This window comes from Urocitellus parryii, chromosome 12 (genome assembly GCF_045843805.1).
Source record: "Urocitellus parryii isolate mUroPar1 chromosome 12, mUroPar1.hap1, whole genome shotgun sequence".
Classification (NCBI taxonomy): domain Eukaryota; kingdom Metazoa; phylum Chordata; class Mammalia; order Rodentia; family Sciuridae; genus Urocitellus; species Urocitellus parryii.
In genome coordinates this window covers 51562231-51588832 of record NC_135542.1, presented here as the reverse complement: position 1 = coordinate 51588832, position 26602 = coordinate 51562231, and the positions used below count along the sequence as shown (strand labels likewise).

Sequence of the window (26602 nt, the reverse complement as noted above, 5' to 3'; positions counted from 1 at the left end):
ATCATATGTATCAAGCACTCAGATGCCATTATAAGGACTTGATATTTATTAACACATTTAATTCTCACACAACTTTATGAGGAAGTGCTGTTATTACCCCATGTGGCAGCTGAGTTCCAGAGAGGTTAAGCAATTTGCTCAAGGTTACACAGCTGTTAAACAGTAGAGCCAGTCCACAAGTCTAACTCTGGGGCTTGCTGGCCAACACTGGCTGCTACACAAGCTGGGTGACATCCTACTTGTTATTGATTTCCAGGCCTTTGCAGCCTTACCCCAAACCTGTTTTTTTCTTCTTTTTCTTTTTGTTGTTGTTCATTAAAAACTCTCTCCATCTATCTATAATCTTGTCACTTTGCCCAATTTTCTGTATCATGTTTTGCAAAAGTAACCCTCCACGGGGGAAGGTAGCTTGATCCCAGCTTTGCTATCAGCAGGGCTTTCTGTCCTTGGGTCCATTGTCAGGTTTCCTGAGCAGCGCTCTGGCTGCTCTGGGCCCCACCTTCCCCACAGCTGACCAGCTGGACATCAGAGATTGCAGTTTCACTGAAGTCCCAAGGTCAAGGTGGAGGAAGGAAGTGTTGCTCAAAAGTGGAGATGCGGTCTTCCTAGGTTGCTGGGCAGGCAGAACAAATTCCAGACACCCGGCCTGTGGCGGAAGATCAGGTTCCTTAAACGGACAGCGTTAAGGACTCTGTGGTCTAAGTGGGACTTAGTCACACTGCACATTTGGCAGGGTCTGGACCTCAAGGCTTCCTGAGTCTCAGCTGGGGCGCTGCATTCATGAGACAGCAAGAACATCCTCAAGATCAGCAGACCTTCCTCTGTAGTATATTTCTGAGAACATGGGGACTCAGGTGCCCTCCCAGCGGGCAGGTTCCACCCCTTGGTCTGACCTGCAAACACAGTCTGTGCCTTTTCCCCTACTTGCTGCTTCTTGGAACCGTCACTGGCCTTGGCCCACAAGCTCTGGGGAGCTTCCTCCTGAGGCCCGGGGCTGCTCCCCCACCCACTGGCCCACAGTGAGGCTGGCTCCTAGAAGTCTGAGACGCGTCTTTGGCTCTTTTCATCCTATTTCCTGACTATATTTGTTCAGGAATTGCCATGGACCCTTGTCAGAGATGATTCTTCTTTTTTAGTTGAGACATAATCAGAATATTACACAATTCACAATGTAAAATATAAAATCTAGTGGGATTTAGTATTTCACAAGGTTTTCTACTGTTGCCACTAATTCCAAAACATTTTCATTATCCTGCAAAGAAAACTTATCACTCCTTTTTCTCCCCTTCTCCAAGTCCTAAATAACCACCAATCTATTTTCTGTCTACGGATTGTATTTTCTTCTGGACGTTTCATATACTATCATATAATATGTTATCTTTTGTATTGGGCTTCTTTGACTCAGAATAACAGATTTATCCACATTGAATGTACTGTTTTTTATCCATCTTTATTCCTTTTTGTGGCTGAATCATATTTCACTGGATGGATATACCACAAGTTTACCCTTTCAACAGCTGATGGACATTTGGGTTGTTGCTACTTTTGGGCTTTTATCCATAGTGTTATATGAATGATTAGGTGCATGTTTTTGCATAGACATGTTTTCATTTCTCTTAGGTAGATACCTGAGAGTAGAATTGCTGGGTCATATGCTAACTGTCTATTTAACTTTTGGGGAAAGTGCAAAACTCTTCCACTGTGGCTGAACCATTTTACATTCCTTCCAGCAAAGACTGAGGGCTCCAGTTTCTCCACATTCTCGCCCACACTTGTTATTCTCCTGTGTTCCGAATATGGCCTCCCTCGGTCAGACAATCTTAAGTGCAGATGCCCTGCTTTTCCAGCTCTTTCTAGCACCTTCTCCAGAGGTACGCCTGAGGCCTCCTCCTGCCCACTGTCTAAGTATGGGGATCAGCACCTTAAGATGAAACTATTTGCTGGCCTGCCTGAGACACCCTGAGTTTGTGCTTGGATTCAATGCTATGGTAACTAAAGTCACGCCTGTTTCTGGCAGCCCAAGCCTCCTCCCCCACAGTGCTCTATACTGATGGGGTTCTGTACCGTTGGCCTCGGTGACTCAGGGAGCTCGGGCCCTCTCATGTGGAGAGCTTTCCAGCAGTCTTGGTCTTGAAAGTCAGCAGACCTGCTTACCCTTATGCTCTGGATGACGGCCTTCGAATGCCCGCTCCACCCGCCTTCACTCATAGAAAGTGTGGGAGGAAGCAAAGGCTGTCACTCCAGGGCCAGCCTGTGTATAAAAGGATCTCAGCTGTCACAGACACACGTTTCCCTGGAACTCAGGACTCCCTGCTTGCCTGTTCTTAAAAAATTCTATCTGGTAATCAAAGATGGGAAATGGAAACCAGAATTTTCCAACTCTAGAATTCTCCCTTGTCCTGCCTTCTCAACACTGGCTAGATGGCAACAGGACTTTAAAACAGTCACATGAGCTGTCCACCAGTGGAAGCTTTGACCTCTTCCCACCCATCTTCCTGCCCTGCCCACCTCACCTTCTCTCTCTGGACCAGTTTCTTGTAGACAGTGTCTGGGAAGGACCGTAGGGGACAGAACTTGCCGGTGCCCTCGGCACACATGAAGACACCGTTCTCATACACAACACGCCCCCGGCTGATGGTGACCAGTGGCACGCCATGGCAGCGCATGTTCTCATACAGGTTGAAGTCCCCTCCTTGAACCTGGGTGCTGGCGGAGATGGTCCTGGTGGGAGGCAACGGTGGGAGAAAAGGCTCTGAGGTCAAGATGCCACCTCTTGATGGAAGGGGATGACAGTGCATGGGAAGGGATGGCCTGCAAAGGCTGGTTGTCATGGGCTGAACTCTGACCCCTCAAAAGTTACATTTTGAAGGCTTAATCCCCGGGACCCCAGGATGTGACCATCTTTGGAGACAGGGCAGTTAGCAAGGTAACTAAGGCAAAAACGAGCTCACAGGACAGGTGGGTCTCAATCCAGTCTGACTGGGATCCTTATAAAAAGAGGAGACACCAAACATGAGGTGCCCAGAGGAAACAGAGGGAGAAGATGGCCATCAGTTAAGCCAGGGTCACGTTCTCTAGGCCAGAAGTGGTGTGGAGACCATCTGCTTTGGGAGTTCTCCAATACAAGCTCTTTGAAATCCCAAGTCCCCTTAGCCCTGGAGACAAGCAGCAAGTTTTACTTTGTGGCTTCCGGGTCCCACACCACCACGTCGGCATCAGCTCCCGGGATGATGCGGCCCTTGCGGGGATACAGGTTGAGAATCTTAGCCGCGTTGGAACTGGTAACAGCCACGAAACGGTTCTCGTCCATCTTTCCTCCAACCTGGAACATTGTAGAGGAGTCACATCAACCAGGCTCCAGGTGGGCACCCCTCATCCTGGTCACTTTTGACCCTGGCCCTGTGGCCTTTTAGATCAGGGTATGAGAATTATGATCCTAATTATGACACTGCCGTGAGCACTGTCTCAGATCAGCCAAGGAGCCAGGCGTAGTCTACTCCTGTGCCCACTAGGGACGCGTCAGGGCCTCCCTTTATCTGCAAACGGGTTACAGTAGTTCTCCCTTTTCTGTGAGGGAGATGTTCCAAGACTCCCCAGTGCAGGCTTGAAACTGCAGAGAGTACTGAGCCCTATGTAGCCTGTGCTTTCTCCTATACATACAAAGCTGTGAAAAAAAATTAACTTATAAATTAGGAACAATAGATTAATAATAATAACCAATAATAAAACAACAATTATAATAATATACTGTAATACAATTATTTTAAACTTATGAATTACTTATTTCTGGAATTTTCCATTTGTTACTTTTGGACTGAGGTTGATGGAATGTAGCTAAAATGGTGGAAAGTGGCACTGGATAAGAGAGTTCATAATGAGGTGTATTTCTGTGCTCTGGAGAAGCATCCTACTACCCCAGCCTCCCTCCCTGAAGTGCGGACTCCCCTCAAGGGGCCCTGAGCCAGCTCATGGGCCTCCTCTGAGCTGGGGGACTTCAAATCTCTTTCAGCTCATATTTTGTGTTGAGTTTAATCCGTGATAGATCAAGACCAAAAATAACTTATTCTTCATGGGCAGAACAGGTGGTATTCAAATGCAGTCCCTATCTTTTTTGAAATTCAATTAGATAAAATATACCAAGAACCTTACAAATGTTATATCCCTTGGCTCAGAAATCGACTTCTAGGAATCTATCCTACGGGAGCATTAGAAATACTGACATACACTCATGAACAAAGTGGTTCTCTATGGCATTATTAAGTACAAAAATTTGAAACAGCCCAAGTTCTGAATACCAGGAAGGATTAAATAAAGCACAGTACTTCAACTGGAGGGAATATTATTCAGCCTTCAAAAGATGTTTAAAAGACCTTTTACTGATATAAGACATTCAAGATATACTAATTACCAAGAAAAAAAGATATCCCCAGTTCTTAAAATAATGTATGGTACACACCTCAAACTAGACAGAAATACACCAAAATGTTAATAGTTTAATTTCTAGGCCTGGAATGTCAGGAATTGTTTTCCTATACTTTTCTGTATTTTCCCAATTTTTATAATAAGTCTTATCACCTTTCTAATCAGGGGAGAAAAGACCTTTTTTGTGTCATGGATTTTTTGTTTTGTTTTGAAGCTGGGGATCGAACCAAGGCCCTTGCACCTGCCAAGCATATTTTCTACCACCGAGCTCACCTTGAGCCTTTTCTTTTTCTTTTGGGTACCGGGGATTGAACTCAGGGGCACTTGACCACTGAGCCACATCCCCAGCCCTATTTTTGTATGTTATTAGAGACAGGATCTCACTGAGTTGCTTAGCACTAAATTGCCGAGGCTGGCTCTGAACTCATGATCCTCCTGCCTCCCCCTCCCCAACTACTAGGATTACAGGCGTATGCCACCGCTCCCAGCTGAGCTTTTTCTTTTTAATTTTTTTCGTAGTTGTAGACGAGCAGCATGCCTTTATGTCATTTATTTTTGTATGTGGTACTAAGGCTCGAACCCAGTGCCTCACACATACTAGGCAAGTGCTCTGCCACTGAGCCCCAGCCCCAGCCCCAGCCTGAGCTTTTTGTTTTTGGGTGGAATAAGGAGCTGTGGCTGAAGCAGCCCTCCTGAGGATGGTCTTTGGCAGGGTCCTCAGAGTGAAAACTTGCCCCCAGCCCCCAGGAGCCAGGTCCCGAGACACGTACCACTCCTCTCTCCCAGATGACGCTCATGCGGTCCTGCACGCCGCTCACCCCGTGCGGGATCTTGGTGAAGTCCTCCTTGCCCATAGCTTTCTGCTTCGTGGTGAATGGCCGGTGATCTGATGCCACAATGTTCAGAGTGTCACTGGGGAGAGAAAAGCAAACAACCAATGAGGGGAGGGGAGGCCAGGGTCCCCAGAGGGAGGGATAGGTACAGGGGAAAAGCCTGGGCTTGGGAACCAGGCTAAGCTGACTCCGGTTTTAGCGGTGCCATTTAGTAGCTGTGTGACCTATAATGAGTTCGCCTAAGTGAATTCCAGTTTACCCATCTACAGAATGGGAATATGTGCAGTATGCATCACAGGAGACTTTAGTGACAGCTTTTGAGAAGGCGATTTTTATGAGACAGGGCAGAGAGCAACCGAACTTCGGGTTCAGCTGAAATGAAATGACGGAGGTGGTTTTCTATCATGGAACCAAACGCCAGAGTTCCTCTCATCAGTTCCCCCTGAGACCTCCAACCCTGTTGGCAGCAAGCGGGTGCCAGTAAGACATTCACAAGTTCAAAGTGAAGCTTTGGTGAGTGGCTTGGAGCCACAGTCTTCTGTGGATGCAGAGGCTCTAAACACCCAGAAGAGAAAGAGGGACAACAGAAGAGAAAGGGACATCATTGACATGGTCTGAAAGTTGATTGGTTCGTCACTAATGCCGTCCATGCTCACGGTCATCAGACGGTTATTAGGGTTGTGGATGCATAAGGCACAGGCCAGGCTTGCAATGGCTTGCAGGATGGCTAAGACTCAGGGCAGGACAAGACACACGGTGGCCTGCCCTCTGCCAAAGGAGGAGGAAGGCAGCTGGCCCCTACTGGAGATATCTGTGGGCAGAGGGCTCAGAGGCTGTGAGGAGCAGAGAGAGAGAAAGCCCATGTCACCAAGGTCAGGCAACCCTGGGAAGAAATGCCCTGGGAGGGCAGGAGGAGCCTCATTTTGCCCTGTGGGAGGCACAAGGTGAGTGTGCACAGGCCACCTACGATGCCAGCTTTGAAGGGGAATCTGGAGCAGAAGGCCCCCTGGTGGGGTCAGGATGCATAATCTTGAGGCTCTCAGACAATAGCCAGCCAACACCACGCATGGGCTATCTCCACCGGGCCTGGCAGGCTCATCAGTTTCAGCTCTTGCCAAATGATTAATGTGCTTGGTCAAATCCACAGTAAGATGACTTAGCCCTTTCTGCAACTGAAGCTGACAATCCCCTGGGCTTCAGAGACAGCGGAAGAGACTCTTGCAACGAGCAGAGGGTGTGTTCTAGAGCCCCATGGCTCCCCGTGTTCTCCACACCTGCAAAACCCACCAGACAGCGGGATCTCCAGAGCTTTCATGGTCTTTCTAGAAGCCTCCAGATACCAGGAATGGCTTAAATCAGGAAAGACCCCACCACAGAGTCAGGGGTTGCAGGTCAGGACCTTGCAGCATGGGATCGACGCCTAACTTTCTCAGAAGGCTCCCCAACAAGTGGGAAGGTGAGAATGAATGCATTACTTTCTGGAAGAGCATTTGAGTTCTCCTAGTACTGCCCCAAATCTGGGAGATGGAAAATACCCATCCAAAATCTTCAAAGCTTAAAAACAAGACTGGGTTTGTCAAAGATGTACTTCAATGTTTTACATATTCAAATGAAAAAAAAAATTCTGGGCCTTTTAAGAAGACAGATTTTTTAAAATATATTTTTTAGTTGTAGTTGACACAATATCTTTATTTTATTTTTATGCGGCACTGAGGATTGAACCCAGAGCCTTGCACATGCCAGGCAAGCGCTCTACCACTAAGCCACAACCCTAGCCCCCCAAGACAGATTTTTAAATAAAGGACAAATCCTCATATGTATAGATTGTGGGTTTTTTTTCCTATTCAGCATACGAAATCACATCTTAAAATAGATAATGATAGAGTAGCTCTTATTCTCTTTTAGCAATAATAATTGGTGTCTGGGTTTTCTATCAAGTATTTTGCATCATGGAAATTACACCAACAATATATTATATAGGCAAAATTATAGTAACCACAAATTTCTATAAATAATTAAAATGTGAAAAGTACGATCCAAATCCTATAAAATAGCACACATTTTACAATATGTACTGATTAAAAAGGGTTTCAGATAATTCTAACAAATAAAATTGAAATTCTTCTTAAATGAATAGAATTTATTTAAATTCTGGGACAAAATAGGCTAGATATAAACACTTCAGTTATTCAATTAATAATTCTTGATTTGTGTGGGTTTGGGGCACTTATTATCTTTTGCTATTGCAGTAAATTTGCTTGTACCAAGTGGAGGCATTTCAAAAGATTCTCTGACTTTGGAACCAAGCCCAAGTTATTATATATGGTGGGTTGTTAATAATTATGAAAAGGAGGTTGGTTTCTCCCAAGGAAAAGCAGACCCAGTGCATTCTCTCTTTACCTCTTTACCCTCTGAATTTGTCTAATGAATCTGTCTAATGAATCTGTAAGAACTGCTGCTGCTGCTGCTGCCTAGCACCACACCCAAACAATGAGACTGAGTCTAACTACTGCCACTAGACCATGGTGCACACTGGCCTCTACCCCAGACTCCATTCCACGGAAAGCCCCCTCCCCACACTTCTCTTTAGGGCCTTAACATGTCAAGTGTTGAGATTCTAGTTGCTGGCAACCAGGACTGAAAACCAAGGACAGGGATGAATTAAGTGCCGCATGATCTAAAGAGAACCACCTTCCATTAGGGCCTATCATCTCCTTCAACTCCCTTGCATCATCCCAGAAGAGATACCTTTGCCTTCCCCCAGCCCCTGGTCTGTGGAAGACAGAGTGTCCACTGGATGCAGTGGCCTGGTGTCTTGCCCTGCCTCCTATTCCAGGTGCAGCTCTGCTCCCAGACTCTCCACCCCAGCATCAAGTAGGAGCATTTCAAGAGGGCAGAGGAGACAGCAATGGGCACTTGCTGGGGCAGTGGACTGGCAGCTCTGCCCCTAAGCTCTGGGTGAGGAGTGCTGGAGAGGGTGGGCCAAGCTCTGTAAGCTTCTAGACATACACTGCCTTGCCAGGGTCCTCGCTAGCACTGGAAGCAAGGAAAGACGCAGGCCTGGGCATGGGGAAGAGCCCTCTTTCCCCCTCATCCACCTACCCTAACTTGAATTGAGCTGGGAAAGAAAGGGGAGGAGACTTAACTTTTTTTTTCCTTTTTTTTAGATTGTCTTTTAAACTAGATGTCACTTTAACCGCCAAAAGTGAAGAGAAAGCAATGGCTCCTCCCCCAATGTCACTAGAAAAGAGAAAGAAGCTGCAGGAAGTTACTGGGACAAAACAATTTTTTTTTTTTTTTGTACCAGGGATTGAACCCAGGGGTGCTCAACCACTGAGCCACATCCCCAGCCCTTTTTTATTTTGAGACAGGGTCTTTCTGAGTTGCTGAGACTGGCCTTGAACTTGCGATTCTCAAAATCTTTTCATGGCTCTGCCTTACTGAATTCCGACTGTTCACTGGACCATCTTCTTCAGTTTGGGATGGAACAGGGAAAGGCTGTGCTAGAGAGGTGCTGGAGGGAAGGGGACCTGGAGGGAGGGTGGGAAGAGAAGAGGGAAAAGGAAAAAAGGGAGGAGAGGGAAGAAAGAAGCGAGAAACACACAGAAAGAGGAAGAGAGAGATGCAGGGGGAGAGAAAAAGGACCCTTCCTATGGGCCACATCCTCCAGCTCCCCACTGGGCTTTGGAGTGTCATTGTCCTTTGCAATGCTGACTCACCACTGCCCTCAGCTCGCCAACCCCTTCCTTCTCACACCCCAGAAGCTCCCTCTCAAGGGGTCAGAGAAGCCCAAGGGCTCAGGAGAGGGAAATACAAGAAACGCATCTCACGGGCACAACAAAACCAAACCTAGGTCAGGTCTGTTTCCTGGACTCTGGGACATCTTCCTAAAGACCTATGAATCCCCTGTGGGGCACGCACAGTGGGCCGATGGCTGCGTGGTCCTGCTGGAATGTCTTACTTGGCCAGCAGACTCATGAGGTAGGTGGAGGTGTTGGTGTCCAGTCTCAAAGGAGGCACGGTGACATAGGCGGCCGCATGGGACCAGTCCTGGTGGTAGTAGTGCAAGCCTGTCAGTGTGGCATGTGCGGTGGTGGTCTCAGCCAGCACCACCTTCCCTGGAAGAAAAAGGGGCAAAATTGTAACTTGGAAGCCACTGAGCCCAAAAGATCACTGGCCTGAGCCTCTCGTTTAGAGCTGAAGGAGCTGAAGGCGGAGAAGGGAAGGGACTTCCCCAAGCTTGCTGGGGAATTTGAAAGCCTGGCTCGGTCCAAGTCCAGGGACTTCCCTACTGTCCTGCTAACTCGTAGGCTCTGGGGCCAGGGAGCACAGAGCAACGCTTTGAGGAACCCAGTTTGGCCAGGGTGTGTGTAGGGTACCACAGGGAGCTGAGGCTTGGTGGTGACTGGCAGGATGCAGGGCATGAAACCTGGGATAAGGGGCAGTCTGGCCTGTTTCTGAGCTGGCAGGTGCTGTGAGCAGCTCCAAAAGAACTGCTGGGGTGGGATCCGTAGTAAGGCTAGACGGCAGGGAGATATGAGGGGGATCCACCCAGCAGGGTGGGGCAAGAATCCAGTGGGATCCCAACAAGGGGCTTCAATTAGGGGAGAGGCAAAGGGTGGGGCCTAGAAGGTAAAACTGTGGAACTCTGGGGTGATTTTGCTTCTGACTGACATCCCTAGGGTGGTGACCATGACTTTGTTTTCCCCGTTACTAGGCCCTTGCCAGCACCCTGTGCTGGGTGGACCACACACAGCCATAAAGCAGGTACTGCCAGGGGATCAGCACTGGGAGCTACACGAGTGCCCTGCAGGGCTTGCACATAGGGCTCCAGATGGCTGGAAAGGGAAGTTGGGCTCACACACTGTCATTCCTCCAGGGACTTCCTTACACCCCCGGAAATGCCCACTGGAATTGGCCCAGGGTTTTATGGTAGTTGTCAAGGCAACTGTTAGTAAAATCTGAGGCCAAAAAGACACCAATTAATGAGTCAATTTAAAACTTTGATCATTTTATCAGACCCAGGCGAGGTGACAGACATTTCTGCAAAGCTGTTACACATACAAATGTGCGGAGGAGAAAACTCCTGTTTCACAGAATGAACCCAAGCGAAGGCGGGGCACTCTGAGGCCCACAGGAGCACAGAACAGGGAAGAGTGGGTGCACAGAACAGGGAAGAGTGGGTACACATCCCGACCTCAGAAGCCAGGCCTGAGCGTGCACTGAGCTGGTGTGCCCTGCAGTTCTCCAATCCCACAACACAACATGCACCCAAGCCTGAGCACTTACCTTGCATCTTAGCAGCTGCAATAACGTCACCAGCAGAGATGCTGGACACATTGACCAGGTAGATGGGACAGTGAGTCTAAATACAAGAAATGCAGGAAGTAGAGCATCAACCCCCAAACAGGTAACAAGCACCAAATTAACCCTGGAATAATCAGTCCCAGCATGGGCATCACTACTGGCCCATGTCACTCAACCCCACTGTCCAGGTGACAGTCTTATGCTGGGGTGCAGGGCTGGCTGCAAGGAGGCAGCAGGTGGCAGCCAGCAGCAGATCCTGCCAGGGAGGCCAACCCTGGTGGCAACCTGAGGTCAAGACAGTAGAGTCTGAACCTCCCATTTTCTCCCATCCAACGGCCTAGACTGTAATTTAAAGGGAGGGACTGTTTTTCCTATTTCAACTTCCTGTTTATAAACATGATGACCTAGAGATAGTAGTATATTATATCCTATATATAAAATTACAATGCCTGCTGTCTACAGGCTGCCTTATCAGGAGACAGCTGTACCCTGGGGAAGAACAAAATACAACAGGGTCAGGGTTCAGAGTGTAGGACAGACAAGACCCATCTTGTGAGTGGACACCTAGATTGTCAAATTGATTAGCTTTTCCTCTATTGAACTGTGTGGCTATGGCCCATGGCTTACCTTCTCTGGGCACACGTTTGAGCTAGAAACCCAAGAGCTGCCTTTTCATTGTTCTAGTCTTTCCTTATTCTGGGGTAAATTCCCATCAGGAGGTAATTGCTAAAGTAACTATTGTCACAATAAATGAAATAAGGTCCTTGTCTAACTGCCAGAGCTATAAAGAGCTAATAGAAACTGTTTCATCAAATGTTATTTGGATGCTTTCTTTGCTAATCAAATTAGTAGGATATAAGAGTTTAGGAACTGGCTTTATATCATGTGCATGTTACAAGTCATCTGACTAATTCTGGGGCTGAATGACTTACAGCCTCTTTGTCCCCCACTGCCACCAAATTCTTAAGACCACATCTCCCTGATTATAGGCTTTGGGTGGCCCAGGCCATTCCAGAAGGGAAGGTCCTATAGAATCACTGGGGGGCTTATTATATACAAATTGCTGGAAATCACCCTCAGTTTCTGATTTAGTGGGAATTTGTGCTTCCAAGTCCCTAATTCTGATAAATGATGCTGATACTGCAGGTCCAGAGACCACGGGGTGAAAGCTGCTGTTCTGGAGGCAGTAGTCAGATTATCTGAGCAAATCGACTCCTTCAGCGTTGGCTTGGGGGCAATGACCTGCCTGGGCTCTACTGTCTGTGAAGTGCTTTCCCTTCGTGGGCTCCTTTGATCTTACAACTCCCCTGTGAAAAGCAAGTGACACTATTATTCCAACTTTATATAATGAGATAGCAGATCAGAGGGCATATGGTCAAAAGCTGTGATTAGGTGAAGGCCGAGTCTGGAACTCTGACATCACCATCCCGTCATCACCCTCCACCAGTGCCTTCTCATCCCTGCGGGGGCTTTACCTGAACTAGACCAAGGAAAAATGTTCAAAAACAACGATGTAGCAGCAGAGGTCTAACTGTGATTTTCTAAGGAATAGATTCCAGTTGCAGAGAGTCTCGGGGTTCCCCACCTTCCTCTGCCTCCCTGGGCCATTTACCCTTGAGCAATGAACTAGGGCTTCTGTTAGCTCAAGTCAGTGGAACAGAGAGCAATAACGCTCCACTCAGCAAACAGCTGGGGTCCTGGGGGTCACAGCAGAGTGAGGCCACTCTGGGATCCCGCTACTTACCCTGTTGGCAATGGTGATGACTCGGTGAGTTGCTTCTGCTTCCAGCTGTTAGAAACAAAGAACAGGAAGGAACCCAGCTTCAGCATCTCCTTGAGCCACAGTAGCCTTGGAGGGATGCCAGGAGGGGCTGGCTGTACCCTCAGGGGCTGATGGGGTTGGGGGTTGAGGGCAAGGCCTGGCTACTAGGCTCCAAAAACTTCTGCTCCAATGGAGAGAGGGTCCTGGGACTTAGAATACTATGCACATCCTTGCTGGATGCTACTCAGGGCATAGTTAAAAGGCACCACTGTAATCCCAGCAGCTGGTACCAGCGGTTCCCTTTAACCAGAAGATGTTGTTGTTTGTCATCACCTCAGTGAAAGCCTTGCTCTTTCCTCATGTAACCTAACAAAGCAAATACAGGCCTGGGCACATCCCTGCTCACCCGTTCTCATGGGCACCCTCAGGGGATTGACTGTTATTTGGTGCATCCTTCTCTACTGATTCTGAGGTGCCCAAAGAGGACTTATATTCAGAGACAGGTGCAGGGCAGGAGGAAGGCGGGCCACCATGGCTCCTGGGTGATAGTGGGACCACAAATCCCATCTCCTCGACATTGTTGATATCCAACCACCACTCTGCATTTGAGGAAAGGAAAAGCACTTTCCCTTACACATAGTAGAGGATGTCGGAACACTCATGGGGCAAGAAGGCATTGTTTATCTGATACAGAACCTCCAGAGCAGAATTCTGTAGCAGGGGCACTATGTGTGTCAATACCCTGCAAAACTGTATGCAAAGATAAAAATCAGAGGGCAGAGGAGAAAGGGCTTTTAATTTCTTTAAAATTTCTAAAATTTGTTCTTTTTAGATATACATGTCAGTAGAATGTATTTTGACATATTATACATACATGGAGTATAACTTATTCTATTTAGGATTCCATTCTTGTGGTTGTACATGATGTGGAGTTTTACTGGTGGTGTATTAATATATGAACATAGGAAAGTTATGTCAAATTGATTCTGCTGTCAGGGCTTTTAATTTCCATCTCAATGAGTAAGCAGGGCAGAAGAGCACGGACAGGCAGGTGCCCCTCGTTTCTGGTGGGAATGGTCCAAGGTGCTCCTCAGATGGGATCTGATTCCCCACATGCTAAGTCCCTGACTTATGGTTTGGACTTCCTTCTAGCATCTAAAGTCCCTTTCAGTCTCTCTGTCTCCTCATTCAGTTTTGGGCAAAGCAACTCCTGGAACCGATGACATTTTCCCCAGAATCAAATGGAGCGGGGTCTTTATGATGCCCCACAACTATCTCTTTTAAGGAAGCTCGAGATCAGGTTGGCCTCAGCATGGAGGAAGTTGAACCCTGGGAAGCTTCCAGATGGAAATTTCACCCAGGGAGGAAGTGATATGAGTTATATTCTTGACCCCTCTTCCATCCTACAAGATTCTGTGAGCCTGCAGGAGAGAAGCTGACAGAGGACACAGGAGCTCTTCCTTACCTCCTCTGGACGGCTGATCTCGATTCCTTCTGGGCCTGTGATACCCAAATCTAGTGCCTCCTTAGCACCCTAAATAATAGCAAAGGAAAACTGAATCATAGAAATACAAGAAAATACCTAATCCAAAGGACAAAACGTATGCTAGACACTGCTGTCCTCACAGGGTGGCCACAGCCCTTATTTCTATAACACCTGTCTTCAGAAGAGGAAACCCAGCGCCCCAGATAGTAAGTGAGGACCTTCCTGCTCTCACTTCTTTACTGCCAAGCTGCACTCCAGCCCCGATCCTTCTTCTTAATGGCAGACATATATTTTTCTGTTAAAAATATAATTCCATAACTAGCCAACAGGACAGGGATGCCAAAGACAAACACTGTTGATTGGCTTGAAAGTCAGTATTTCCTCACTGGAAGTCTAGATACTCTAGCTTCAGCAACTCCTAGACCAACCCTTATCCCAAGACCCAGGAGAATCCAGAGATCTATCCTTCTTGGCATCAGAGAATAGATCTCTATACTAATTCAGTTCCTCCAAACAGATATAGGAAGGTAGAAAGCTTGATTCTTGTTTGTTCTGTATGTTAAATCTCATGAAAAATATCTCTAAGAGGTGTTCCAAACTCTTTTGCGATAATGGACTTTAAACATCTTGCCATTAGAACTTAAAAAAGAGGTATTTGCTCTTTATATACAAGTATATAAGTTTGGATTTTCTGACTACCATTTGGCACCGACAGTGTTTGCATCTCACAATTCATTTTTTATAACTTGTTTTGCCTGAATCTTGCAGTATCAGCAACAGGTGGTCAGGACACTCCTCCTCACACCCCCAACAAATTGTCCCCACTGGTGCCACCCCATCTGCCACCCTCTCCTGCACACTTGCCTCGGCCACAAGCTCCCCATTTTCAGCATGGACTCGGGGGATGGCCCCGATGTCCTTGCAAGCGTGTAACACTTGGTATAGCTCGTTGTCCCGAAGCATGTACAAGTCCTTGTAGGTCATGAACATCTGGAATGAGTTGACGCCTTTCTCTCTCACCAGGGTTTCCATTTCTGCTTTTACCTGGAGAGTATAATGCAAGGTAATGCCAGGTGAGTACTGAGATCCCAGAGGCGATGGGGCAGGCACTGGCCCAGCATGGATACTCAGGGCCAGTCCCAGCTCGGCAGGTCAAATCACCTTATGACTCCCCTCAACCTCGCAGTGTCTCACTGTCCTTCCACCCCAGGCTGCTGCGAGGTCACTTGACCAAGAGGATGCCTAAGTCCTTTGAACTTAGATTATAAACTGTGTTCTTAGATTATCAACATGCTTTTCCCATCACACAGACTTGTCCTGGGTCTGCACCTCCAAGCCAGCCTCCTTGATAAATGTAGGAAAAACAACTTTTATTCTTGTGGTCTGTTCCCCAGCCCCCAGAGTGGAAGTGGGGTCACAAAGAAGGCATACTTACACTAAAAAACCAGAGACTGGGAAAATCAAATTAGGAACAAAACAAAACATGAACAAAGCTATGCAAATAAGGGCATTCATCCGAACATTATTTATGTTGGGGGGAAAAAATGAAAGCAACATTGTTCTAATGGTAGGAAACCAACTTGAGGTTCATTTGCTTGCTAGAATGTTAGGTGGCCATTAACATCAAAGCTCATAAAGACTGTGCAACAAAAATAGAGAGTGCTTACAGAGCTGCTATGGAAAAGCATGGACTAGACTGAAAGAAATAAGCCTAAATGGATGATATGCTTCCTTTTTTATAAAAAAGACGTGATTAAAAAATGATGTTATTAAAGAAAAGAATTTAGAATTTTAGATAAATGAATGTCTACACAACCTCTGGCATCTTAGGGACAGCTGATATGGCCCTTGTGTTGCTGGGAATCTGCATGGGTCCTCAGTTCCAGGCCAATTCCAGGGGGAGGCAGAGGGGCTCCAAGTAGGGGTCACAGCCCAGAAGGGTGTCCAGAAAGGAGACTCCCATCTGAGATAAGCATGCTCTGCACCGTTAGCCTGGTACAATCAGAGGGGCCTTCGTGTGTGAGGGTCTCACTTTCCATAAGTAACAGGTAGGAAATGATGGGAGAGGCTGGGCAAGCCCCCAACTCAAGGCTAAAACCAGAAGGGCAGAGGTAGAATGGGGCTTTTAGTTACCATCTCAGAAGGGGGTTGGAGGACCCTTTAGACTAGGGTCCACAATTGCACATTTTGTGAAGCTTACATGTTAGTTATGGTATGGGGCATCCACCAAACTACTGGCACATTGAGCTTAATAAATAAGGGAAGAATGAATGCACAGTCTACTTCCCTGGGTAATAAGCAATAAAACTCCAGCAATGAAGCAAAACCTGAATGCCTATATACTATTTTCAGGAAGAAAAAGGAAGTAGGAATCCAGGGAGAAGAGCCTGGGCTCTGGCCCTTGGTCCTGGGCAGGGGAAGGATAGGAAAGCCAGAGGCCAAGGGCAGAGACACAACATGGGCTCAGAAGCTGGACTGAGAAAGGGCTCAGAGGCAACCAGCCTCAGGGCAGCCCAGGATAGGTTCAAGTCTTCTCCCAGTAAACGCTAGGCTCCTGTAGGAAAGAAGCATCCCCTGGGCCATTTGTCCCAGGCAATGCTGAGCCAGGATATGAATGACCCTCAGTTTAGAGACCTCAGCTCAGTGTTATCAACTCCCAGTACAAACAGGACACCACCCTCTGCACCTGAGCTGTCTCAGCCAGCCAATTGGCATGCTCCCCATTAGACACCAGTGACACCCCATATGACATAATATGCTGAAAGCCTATGGTCAGAGCAAGGAGCCAGTGCTCTTGAGGCCTGGCCTCTGGTCCCTAGTCTTGGACTCTGTTGCAGCCTGGCACTCCCTGTGTCTGCTGCAATATGGGTAAAGCAGGGTAGGCCCACCCACTGTCCTTGTGGAACCCCAGGTCAGTTGCTTTGGCAAGTGGGGGCATTAGTGGGCATCCCTCCCCACCCAGGCAGGAGAGCACCAGGGCCTAGCTGGCTGAGTCCAGATGGCCCCTTTGCCCACAAGACCTCTCATGCCTTCTTTGAAGATTCTACCAGCAGAAGTACCTTGGGTGCCCACCAGGTGATCCCCACATGGAGGGCGTAGTCACAGCAGACCTTGGGGTCGGCGAGACCCCGGCACTTCTCATAGGCATCCACGAGAGAGGTCTCCTTGTCAGGCAGGACATGGCCGATGATCATGGTGGTGCCTCCAACAAGCGCTGCCTGAGGAAGAGAGGAAAACGCAGTCCTGTCACGGTTCTACCTGAACCCAAGTCACTGATGTGGCAAGATGTGGTCCTGAGGGACACTCAGAACAACCACAGAGCCTACCTCCCAAGAGGCTGTGAGGACTAAAGGCAGCAAGGTTTGGGAAACCTTAGTGGTTGCACCAAGGACAGAGCCAGTGTGTGACTGAATGCCATCTGTTCCTTATTGTTACTGTGGGTCCCAGCACACAAGCCTGTCTCTTCCCCATTCGGGTTTCAATTTGCTATCCTGGGAAACAACTTAGTGTGTCACCACGCCCAAAGCAATCTCTATTTGCCAGGTAGGATCTCCCCCAGATGACTTTTTGTCAACCTGAATACAAAGATGACACAATCAAATGCTATCATATAATTTAATGTAATATAAAGCATAACCAAATGTCCATTTGTAACATTTGCTAATTTAGTTATACACAAATACTTAAACCACAAGCTATAAAATGTTAATTGGGATATATTGTTTTGTTTTCTTCTCTCACACTTCAAGAAACGATCTTACTCTATCTTTTTAACTGGTTCTTCAACATCAGGGTCTCTATCTTCAGTTTTTCCAAGCACATTAGCTTTCTTTAGATCGAGTACTTTTTAGATGCTGACTCTAATTTATCAGTGAAAAACAATCCAATTCACAATCTCCAAAAAATTCTACATTTTTAAGAAATTTTTAAAAAGCCTTACTTGCAATCACAGAACATACTGTCAGGGAAAATTATCAAATTCCTTTCAACTTTAAAAAACAAATTTGGCCAGGTGACATCCAAGTTTCTGTTTCAGATAATGCGTTGTTCCCAAACAACACTTTGTTATTAAAATGAAAATAACTCAGAGTGATTCGGAATGGGGGCTCCAGGTTGGAGTCCTGCTCTGCAACCTCATAGGTGATCACTGCATCCAGGCACCTTCTGAGATGCCGGTTCTTTGTCTATACCTGGGTCAGCTTCCTACTGGACAGCTGTAAAAAGTCAAGTAGGTCATCACTTATGGAATAGATCTGGTAAAGTGTCCTGATGTGTGTGTTTAATTATTCAGAATGTAGGTGTTCACCTGTTTTCTGTACGGGTAAAAAACATAATGGAGCTGTCTTCATGATTTCATGCTTCTCTATTCAGTTAAATCCTTGATCACAATTCAGAAATACTGCTAGGAAATAAGGCACCGAGGACAACTAGTTTCGTGGCCAAATAAGAAGGAAAAAATAAAACTTTGCAACCTTGGTTGTCTACACTGACTGGGGCAGTGAGAATACTCTCCATGCCCTCTTGGGGGCCTCAGTGGCAAGACTTCAAGCCACCAACAGAGGGTGGTGGTTCTGTGACACAGTAGGAATAGAGATGGGTCGGGGAGAGAGAGAAGGGAAGCACGAGGCAGATTGTAGCTTACTCGCTGGCTTCTATTTCTGATTCTGCTGGATGCTGCCAGGCTGATTCATCTGCATAGCAGGTGGTTGTACTCTATTTTGTCCTGAAATGCATTTCTTGCTTGTACACGTGCAAGTGGGGGTGTTTGATATATTGGGATTTTACACACTAAATTGTTTTATTTTTCTGTGGTTCCAGATTGCTTTCCTTTGCATTCTCCATCAGTACATCCGCAGGCTTGGAGAGAAAAAAGGGAACCTGAACCACAATACAGCGTGCTAAAAGACCCAGGACCGTCCTTGATATTTGGGGATCCCAGGGCGAGAGTGGAAAAGGAGGTGCATGTGCCAGTATAAATATTCAAAAGACAGAGAGCGAGCTAATGAATTGTGACACAGAGTATATTCTATCCTTTGACAAATATATCCTTATAATGATCGAGAGGGCAAGGCTTGCATCTAGAATTTTTTGGGGGGGTCTTCAAAATTCTGAGCTACACTGAGGGGGAAGTTGGCCTCAGCCTCTATGCCTGCCCCACCCAGCTCTCACTTTCCACCCCGGATTCGCCCTGCAGCCCACAGGTCTAAGCTCTGTCTGACCCTGCAAAATGCTGCCCCCGGGCTTAGCGTGCACACACTCGTGGTCTGGGTCCCTGGAGGAGAGATTCACGTTTGTGCAGGCCCTAGAAGGGCTCAGGACCTTGGTCAGGGAATTGCAGGGATCCCAGTGGCCTGGGAGTGGGCTGTGGGGGTCTGGGCAGGAATGGCTCTTGAGCCTGGGAGTAAGGGGAACAAATTGTCAGAAGGTCCAAGCAGCATCCTTGAGAGTTCAGCACCTGGGGCAGAGTCCCTTCTTTCCTGGGTCTAGGAGTTCTGGAGGGAGTGTGGGACACCGGGTGGGTCTTGATTCTCCACAAATCATTTGAGATCCAGGAACAGCCATGTGCCCGCTCTGCACCTCAGCCCCCAGGGTGCAGAGAGGGTCAGCACACTCTCCCAGCTGGAGGCTTGGGAGCCCAGCCTGGAGCCTGGCTGGACGGTGCTTGTCTTCTCTCAGATAAGACACACAGAGCTGGCTTTTAAAATATGTGCAGTTCCGACCCCTGGATGAATGTTGCAGGCGCTGTCTCCACAGGAATATGATATCACAGTTATGACAGACCATTTCAGTGTCAGCCCCACAGCCAACCTGAGATCATGCGTGGAGCATGGCCCAGCTCTAGTCCTGAGGCTTTCAAAAGGATTGTGTTAAGACCATGCAACTGTGTATGTGGGGGAAGGGCGCTGGGGATGCACTCAGTGGTACAGGGTATGCTCAGTGTGCACCAGGCCCTGAGCTGGATCCCAGCACACAGAAAAAAAATTAAAATGAAATTAAAAAAAAAAAACCATCTAATCCCTCCACCCTGATGCTTAAAACAAAACAAAACAAAAAAAGAAATGAAATAATTCTGATGAAGCTCTCCATCCTATTCCCACCCATACTTCTCTGAGGTTGATATAAATTCCTTCCATTTACGTTTTTATGCTTTTACTATTTTTTTTAAAAGAATGTACACAAAAGGCCTGCCGGGTGTGGTGGTGCATGCCTCAGCTCGGGAGGCTGAGGCAGGAGGATCATGAGTTCAAAGCCAGCCTCAGCAAAAGTGAGGCCCTAAGCAACCCACTGAAACCCTGTCTCTAAATAAAATACAAAAAAAGGCTGGGGATGTGGCTCAGTAGCTGAGTGCCCCGGAGTTCAATCTCTGTACCCAAAGAACAAACAAACAAAAGGCATCCTACTGTCTATCTCTTTGCAAGTTGCTTTTTTTCTTACTCAATATTTTCTTTATTAAAATTTATTTCATTCCTTTTAATTCATTCAAGATCTGAACATCCCTCCATGAATTTATCTGTTCCTGAGTTCATAGACACTTAACCTGATATTTGAACATTCTTGTGCGCCTATGAGCAGAGCCCACACTCTGCCAGGAGGTGGGGTTGTAGTCTGTGGCGTGCACACTGCCAACTACCCCAGACCCTCCAAGGAGAAGCTGCCTTGCTAGGGCGTCCCGGGGCCTGTGGCTGACCAAAACTGCCCACTCAACAACCCAAGCCCTTATTATTTTTTTTTAAATTTAAACTTCTGTCCAGCTAAGTCTTCGCCACTATGAAAGTGAGCATGTTTTTGTCCTCATGTAGGACTTCACATGTCTGTGAATACCCAGAATATTTAATCTGGGTACTAGGACTGTTTGTTTAACCAACAGTCACAGTATACCATTCTACACATGGGGCAGGGTACAAAACTTAATTTTACTACTTCAAAGGGTCACTCTTTTTTGCTGTTGACATTTATGATGCACTGCTAGGTAAACCTGGATTTGTTTGATACTCGGTATTGCCCGATTTGCTCCCTAAAAACACCCAATATACAGAATGGTAATCCAAATGACACAATTTCCAGGCACATACTTAGCAAAGAGCAGGATCTTATATAGAACTCAATCTAGACCTTTCCTAAATGTCATCTTTATGCTTCGGAAGTTTATCAGACCATTGTGGGACAAGCAGGTCTTTAGGTCAAGCAGGACTCGATCAGCAATTGGAAAGAAATTTCAGATATTAAGTCTGTTCCTATGTGATTTACTTGCCAACCTCACAATATTAGAGAAAACAATGTATTGATACTTCCTCTCTTATCAGGGCAGAGGTCTCTGATCTTACCATCTTCCATATTGCCACGGAACAAATTGTGCTTTTCTGAGTTTCCTGTAGCCATGGTTTCCTCCTTCTCCTGCAACCTCCCTTTCCCCGGCCACAATGCGGTTGTCTTACTCCAAAGCCAAGAACCCATGGGTCAAGGCACAAACTTTGTGCTGTGCTTTGAGAAAGCAGTTGGGCCAGAACCAATCTGTGGGATTCTCTTCCACTAGAGGAGGGGAGGGGCTTTCTGAGCACATTTTCGTACAGGTGCATGGTAAAGGGGTGTGTGTTGAGGAGGTGACTGGAATCAGAAAAGCGGGGTCTGCTACTATACAGATGCATGGATTAAGGGCAAGGCGATCTTTAAAGGGGGATACTGCACTGAGAATCAAATGACAAGTATTTAGATTTGCCATGGTTTGGATATAGTTTGAGTTCAGGTGTTGAAATTTAATCTCCATTGTGAGGTTATTAAGATGAAAACTTAATCCTATTATAGTGATCAAAGGTGGAGACTTTGGGAGGTGATTAGGATTACCTAAAGTCTTCAGGGTGGAGCCCCCGATTAAATACTGATGGCTTTATAAGAAGGGAGGGACCAGAGGATATACAGACTCATACTCATGTTCTCTCTCTCTTGCTATGTGATGATCTTCCCTGTCTCAGGACTCTGCCAGCAAGAAGGCCATCACCAGATGTAGTCCCTCAGCCTGGGACCCCCAAAACAATGAGTCAAAATAAACCTCTTTTCTTTATAAAGTATGCAACCTCAGGTATTTCATTACAGCAATAGAAAGCAGATGAATACAGTTATGCCTCATAAACTAGTCAGTGAAATGAAAACATGTGCATCTCTTAATGTGGTTAGGGAAGCCATCATTTGTTCAGATGGTTCTGTTTCTCTGAGAATTGCTGAACTGTATCTTTTTCTTTTCATATTAAAATTATCTTCTGTTTTTTTTTTGTACACATCATCCTTAAATATAAGAGGGGAAGAAAATGTACCAGCTCAGTAGTTTTTCTCTTTCTTGGGGTAACTTCCTTCACCTTCAGCAGCTGTCTGCTGCTTACTGGTCCTCCAGGAGACTTGGTATTAGCACCATCTTGTCTTGTGACAGAAGTAGCTTCCAGAAAGAGGGGTCAAGCATTATCACTAAGTGAGAAGATACATACAGGGCAGACAGAACCACACCTGAAACGGGGCAAACACCCTTCCCATCCTGGACCACAAGCCCACAGCCAGGCCAGCTTCATGGACCTCGCGTACTCACTTGGTTTAATGTTCTGCAGTCGCTCTCTGGAAATTCTTAATTATTTTTTCTTTAAAAAAGGAATTCCCATCAGGCCTGGTGCTGTAGGCCTATAATCCAGGCAACTCAAGAGCCTGAGACAAGAGGATCACGAGTTCAAGGCCAGCCTCAGCAATTTAGTGAGGCCTAAGCAACTTAGCAAGACTCTGTCTCAAAATAAAAATGAAAAGAGCTGGGAATGTAGCTCAGTGGTAAAGCACCCCTGGGTTCAACCCCCAGTTAAACAAACAAACAAACAAACAAACACCAAACCAAAAAAGCAGTTCCACATTTCCCTTGTGCACAGGCTCTGCAAATAGTCATTCCTTCCAGCAGCTCACCATCTACACGGGCTGACACAGTGACCAGGCAACTCACCAGCACACACTGGAGCTGTGGACACTCAATCATTTCCCTAATTAGGTTGCTGGGATGCTGACCCCTGCTCCACCTTCTTTGAGCCCCTCCCCCATATATATGTAATTGATGGACCTTTATATTACTTATTTATTTATATGCAGTGCTAAGAATCAAACCCAGAGCCTCACACAAGCTAGGCAAGCACTCTACCACTGAGCCACAACCCCAGCCCTCTCCCACCCTCTTTTATCAAATGCCTCTCTGAAGCTTCTTCTAGGGCACCCAAGTACTGCATCATCAGTTTCTCAAGGCCACTCTCACTGTCCCCTCTGGCCACATACAGCTCTCAAGTCTTATCTTGAGTGATAATTAGCAGCCTGTTGAGTTTATCCAGCAGCTGATGGGTTTTCTCTAACTTGTGTACTAACAAGCTGATTGCTCTTCTGAACTTCCTCTTATTCTCCACTCCTACCTTCTGGAGCTACAGTCTCTACCATATCTTCTAGGGAAGGTCTCACCTCCTGACATCTTAGTGTGGTCACTCTAAGCATTACCAGGTCTAAAACTCACACTTTATTCTTTCAACTGTTTTGGGGGTAAACAGACAGCATTCAATCCACAACATACTTTAGTAAAGTCACATTTTCCCATACTTAACTCGACTGCTATTTAAAACACATTAGTGCTATGTAGAAGCAAACTAGGCTAGTGACATGAATGAGACTGTCAGGCAGATAGACCTAGGTTTAAATCCTAGCTCCATCACTTATTAGCAGTAAGACCTTGAGCAAGTTACTTAGTCGCTTTGAGTTCCATTTTACAAATGGGGATAATAACATATTCCTTGAGGGGGTTCTATGAGAACCTAATGAGATAATGCATGGAAAGCACCCAGCCTGGTGCCTGCACATAGTAGGAGCCCAGTAAACTGTGGTGATTGTTGACAACAGCATAACTGGTAGGCAGCACTAACGCACATGCTGTGTGCCCCTGCACTGAGTACCAGGTGCTCTGGAAGAAGTGAGAAATGTAAGCTTAGAGTCCAACTCACAAACAGGACAGGAAAGCAGTTAATTTTTTTAATAGAAATGACTTCTGAATACTATGAGAGTACAAGATAATATTCCTCAGTAATGATGGAGAACATCAAGTTCAAAAGAAAACCAGAGGAAGGAAAGACCACATTAGGACCAGAAGGCTGTGAGCCGTAAGGTGAGCATGACATCCAGGTCAGGAAGCGATGTGGCACAGTCAAGGACACAGCCAGTGGACAGAGAATGCACCTGCTTGGTTTGGGCTGAGGCAAATCTGATTAAGACCAAGTGTGTAGACTTTGACTAACCTGGATTCCATCTAATCCACAAGTTTGTCAACTTGTAAGTATAGTAATGAGGGAGTTCAGGCGGTGTGGACCGAGGAGTTCATGTGCTGAGAGGACCCTGGCCACATCCTGGGACAGCTCCTTTCCCGGGGATGGCCGTCTCATGGACCTCAGGTTTCCAGGCAGAGGAAGACCATGGAGATCAGACTTAAGAACATGACTCTGGCTGTGGGCGCAAGTTCAATGGCAGCGTTGGGATGACAGACCTGAATTTGGGGACTGAGACAGAAGGGGCATATTTCCTGGAAGAAGCAAGTTTTGGTAACAGAGGAGGAGGTGAAAATAAATAAGGGGGTAGAGTTTTCACAGTGTCTGAAAAACAGTCTCACAAGAGGAAGATCAAATTTAGCAGGTGGGCTGATTGAGATATGAGCTCATTAAGAGACCTCAAGTAGAGATGAAGAGAACTAATAACTAGTACCATCACTGAGCACCTACTCTGTGTGTTTACTTCTTATAGTTCCTTATGAAATGGATGCCCTTAATCCCCTTGATCAGACAGGGAACTGAGGGTTGACATTCATATGGATTAGGCTGGGAGACTTCTTCCCATCCATTGAGGGAATGTGGATACAGGAGACAGTCACAGGTCACATGGAAGAGAAGCTGAGAGAACTAGGCTTCTCAGCAAAATAGGAAGTTAGGTGACTTGAATGCAGGAGAGAGACTGTTAGTGAAGAGGAAGGGGATGAGAGGGAAGGGAAGGGAGAGGATAAGGGCAGGTGATGGGGCGGGATGGAAATGATCAAAATATGTTACGTGCATGCACAAAAATGCCACAACGAAAGCCACTATTCTGTATAATTAATATGTACTGACACACAAGAAAAGAAGCAAAATAGGAAAGAAGCCAAATTCCTGAAGGGAAGGTTTTGGGCAACCAGGAGTATTGGTGTGAGTCAAGATGACGTTTAGGACAACCACATGGAAAATGTCCTGCGCAGTTAACAAGAGGGGAAGTCACCCTGGCTCAAGCCAAGGTGGTATGCTGTGACTTATGAAATGGATGCTGAGGAGCTGAGGCCTAAGGAGCTGAGGCAGAACTCGGCTGGGATAGCTGAGAGCAGGGGTGGCCAACAAAGGGGTGCTGGTAGAAGTCCAGCACAGTTCCAGAATGGGGAGGGGTCCCAAGGCAGGCTGAGTTTGGTGGGGGCTGAGGGTTGAAAGTAATATTTGCACTCTCGAGTTTGCTAGAATTGCAATTCAATTCTGTGATCGTGGGCGGGGGCCGGAGGTGACGGCGGGAGAAGCTGGGACGTTTGGAGGCTGTCTGTTATGGTTTGGCTAGGAAGTCTCCCCCAAAGATTCATGTTTTGAGGGCTTGGTTCCTGAGGCAGCAAAGCTCAGAGGTGAGGCTGGAGGAAAGTAAATGGACCTTGAGGCCTCTGACCTCATCAGTGGGTTAATCCACTGAAAGCCACATGGACTACTGGGAGGTAGTGGAAACTGTAGGCAGGGGGCATGGCTGGACAGTGTAGGTCCCTGGGTGCACTAGCCCATCCTTCTCTGTCACTTCCTGTTTCCTGGCTGCCATGAGCTGAGCAGCTTTCCCCCACCATGGCCCTCCACCCTGATGTTCTGCCTCAACTCAGTCCCAAAACAATGGGGTTGGTCAACCATGGACTGAAACCAGGAGCCCAAACAAATCTTTCCATCTCTACGTTGTTTTTCTCAGGTAGTTGTCACCGCCATGAAAAGGAGACCGGCAGACCTGGAGTGCAGTCCTGGCTGAATTACTCCGGTACCCTCTGTCTTGGGCTAGGAAGCCCTGGATGGAGTGATTGGGGGTGCCATCTCTGGAAGTGGAGCAGGCCACGATGGAGAGGATCCCGGTGGTGGGAGTGTTCAGTGTGAGGGTCTTTTGAAGTGCATGGAGGTGTCTAGGCTGTAGCTAGAAATATGGGAATCATCAGCAACAGATTCCCTGAGAAGTGGCTGAGGAGAAGACCATCTGGAAAGGGTCAAGATGAAGACAAGACCAGGAGGGAGAATGGGAAGGAATCTCCAAGAGGAAGCCCAGGCTGGCACAGGGTTACGGAAGTCAAGCTACCTTCCTGCCAAGGTGCAGACACTCCCTGTGCTCACGAGCTTCAAGAAGAGGGGAACTCGGAGGTCAAGATGCAGCACCTTCCTGAGACCCCTGAGCCTTCACCCCCCACAGACATGCAGACCAGGGCTCCTTCTGTGTTTCAAGGACAATGAGCACATCTACTCAGGAAGGCCTGCTTAACAGGTAGACTCCAGGTGCGTACCACACTACCTGCAACAGCCGTGGCTGCCAAGTTAGAGAAAGCTGTGAGGCTGTGTGAACCCCCCCCCCCCACCTTCTCCAAACAGCCTTGCCAACAAGGAGCAGGCTCCATGGCTGCGCTGTGGAGCAGCCGGGCCTACATGGTCAGGAGGCTGCCTCTGCCTTCTGCCACAAGTTCCTCTACACAGACAGTTGGCTCTCTCCACC

The 26602-nt window shown here is 47.1% G+C and overlaps 1 protein-coding gene across 1 annotated transcript in view; it reads right to left on the bottom strand.

Moving 5' to 3' along the window:
* Window positions 1–26602, bottom strand: part of Dpysl5 (dihydropyrimidinase like 5) — a 78677-nt gene that overhangs the window by 3445 nt on the left and 48630 nt on the right. Inside the window, exons 3-11 of the mRNA XM_077791995.1 lie at window positions 16870–17028; window positions 14675–14854; window positions 13790–13858; window positions 12307–12351; window positions 10545–10620; window positions 9217–9373; window positions 5193–5334; window positions 3180–3322; window positions 2514–2721 (exon numbers count right to left, since the gene is read on the bottom strand). Coding sequence (XP_077648121.1) covers window positions 2514–2721; window positions 3180–3322; window positions 5193–5334; window positions 9217–9373; window positions 10545–10620; window positions 12307–12351; window positions 13790–13858; window positions 14675–14854; window positions 16870–17028 — 1179 coding nt within the window. The remainder of the gene's footprint in view (window positions 1–2513; window positions 2722–3179; window positions 3323–5192; window positions 5335–9216; window positions 9374–10544; window positions 10621–12306; window positions 12352–13789; window positions 13859–14674; window positions 14855–16869; window positions 17029–26602) is intronic.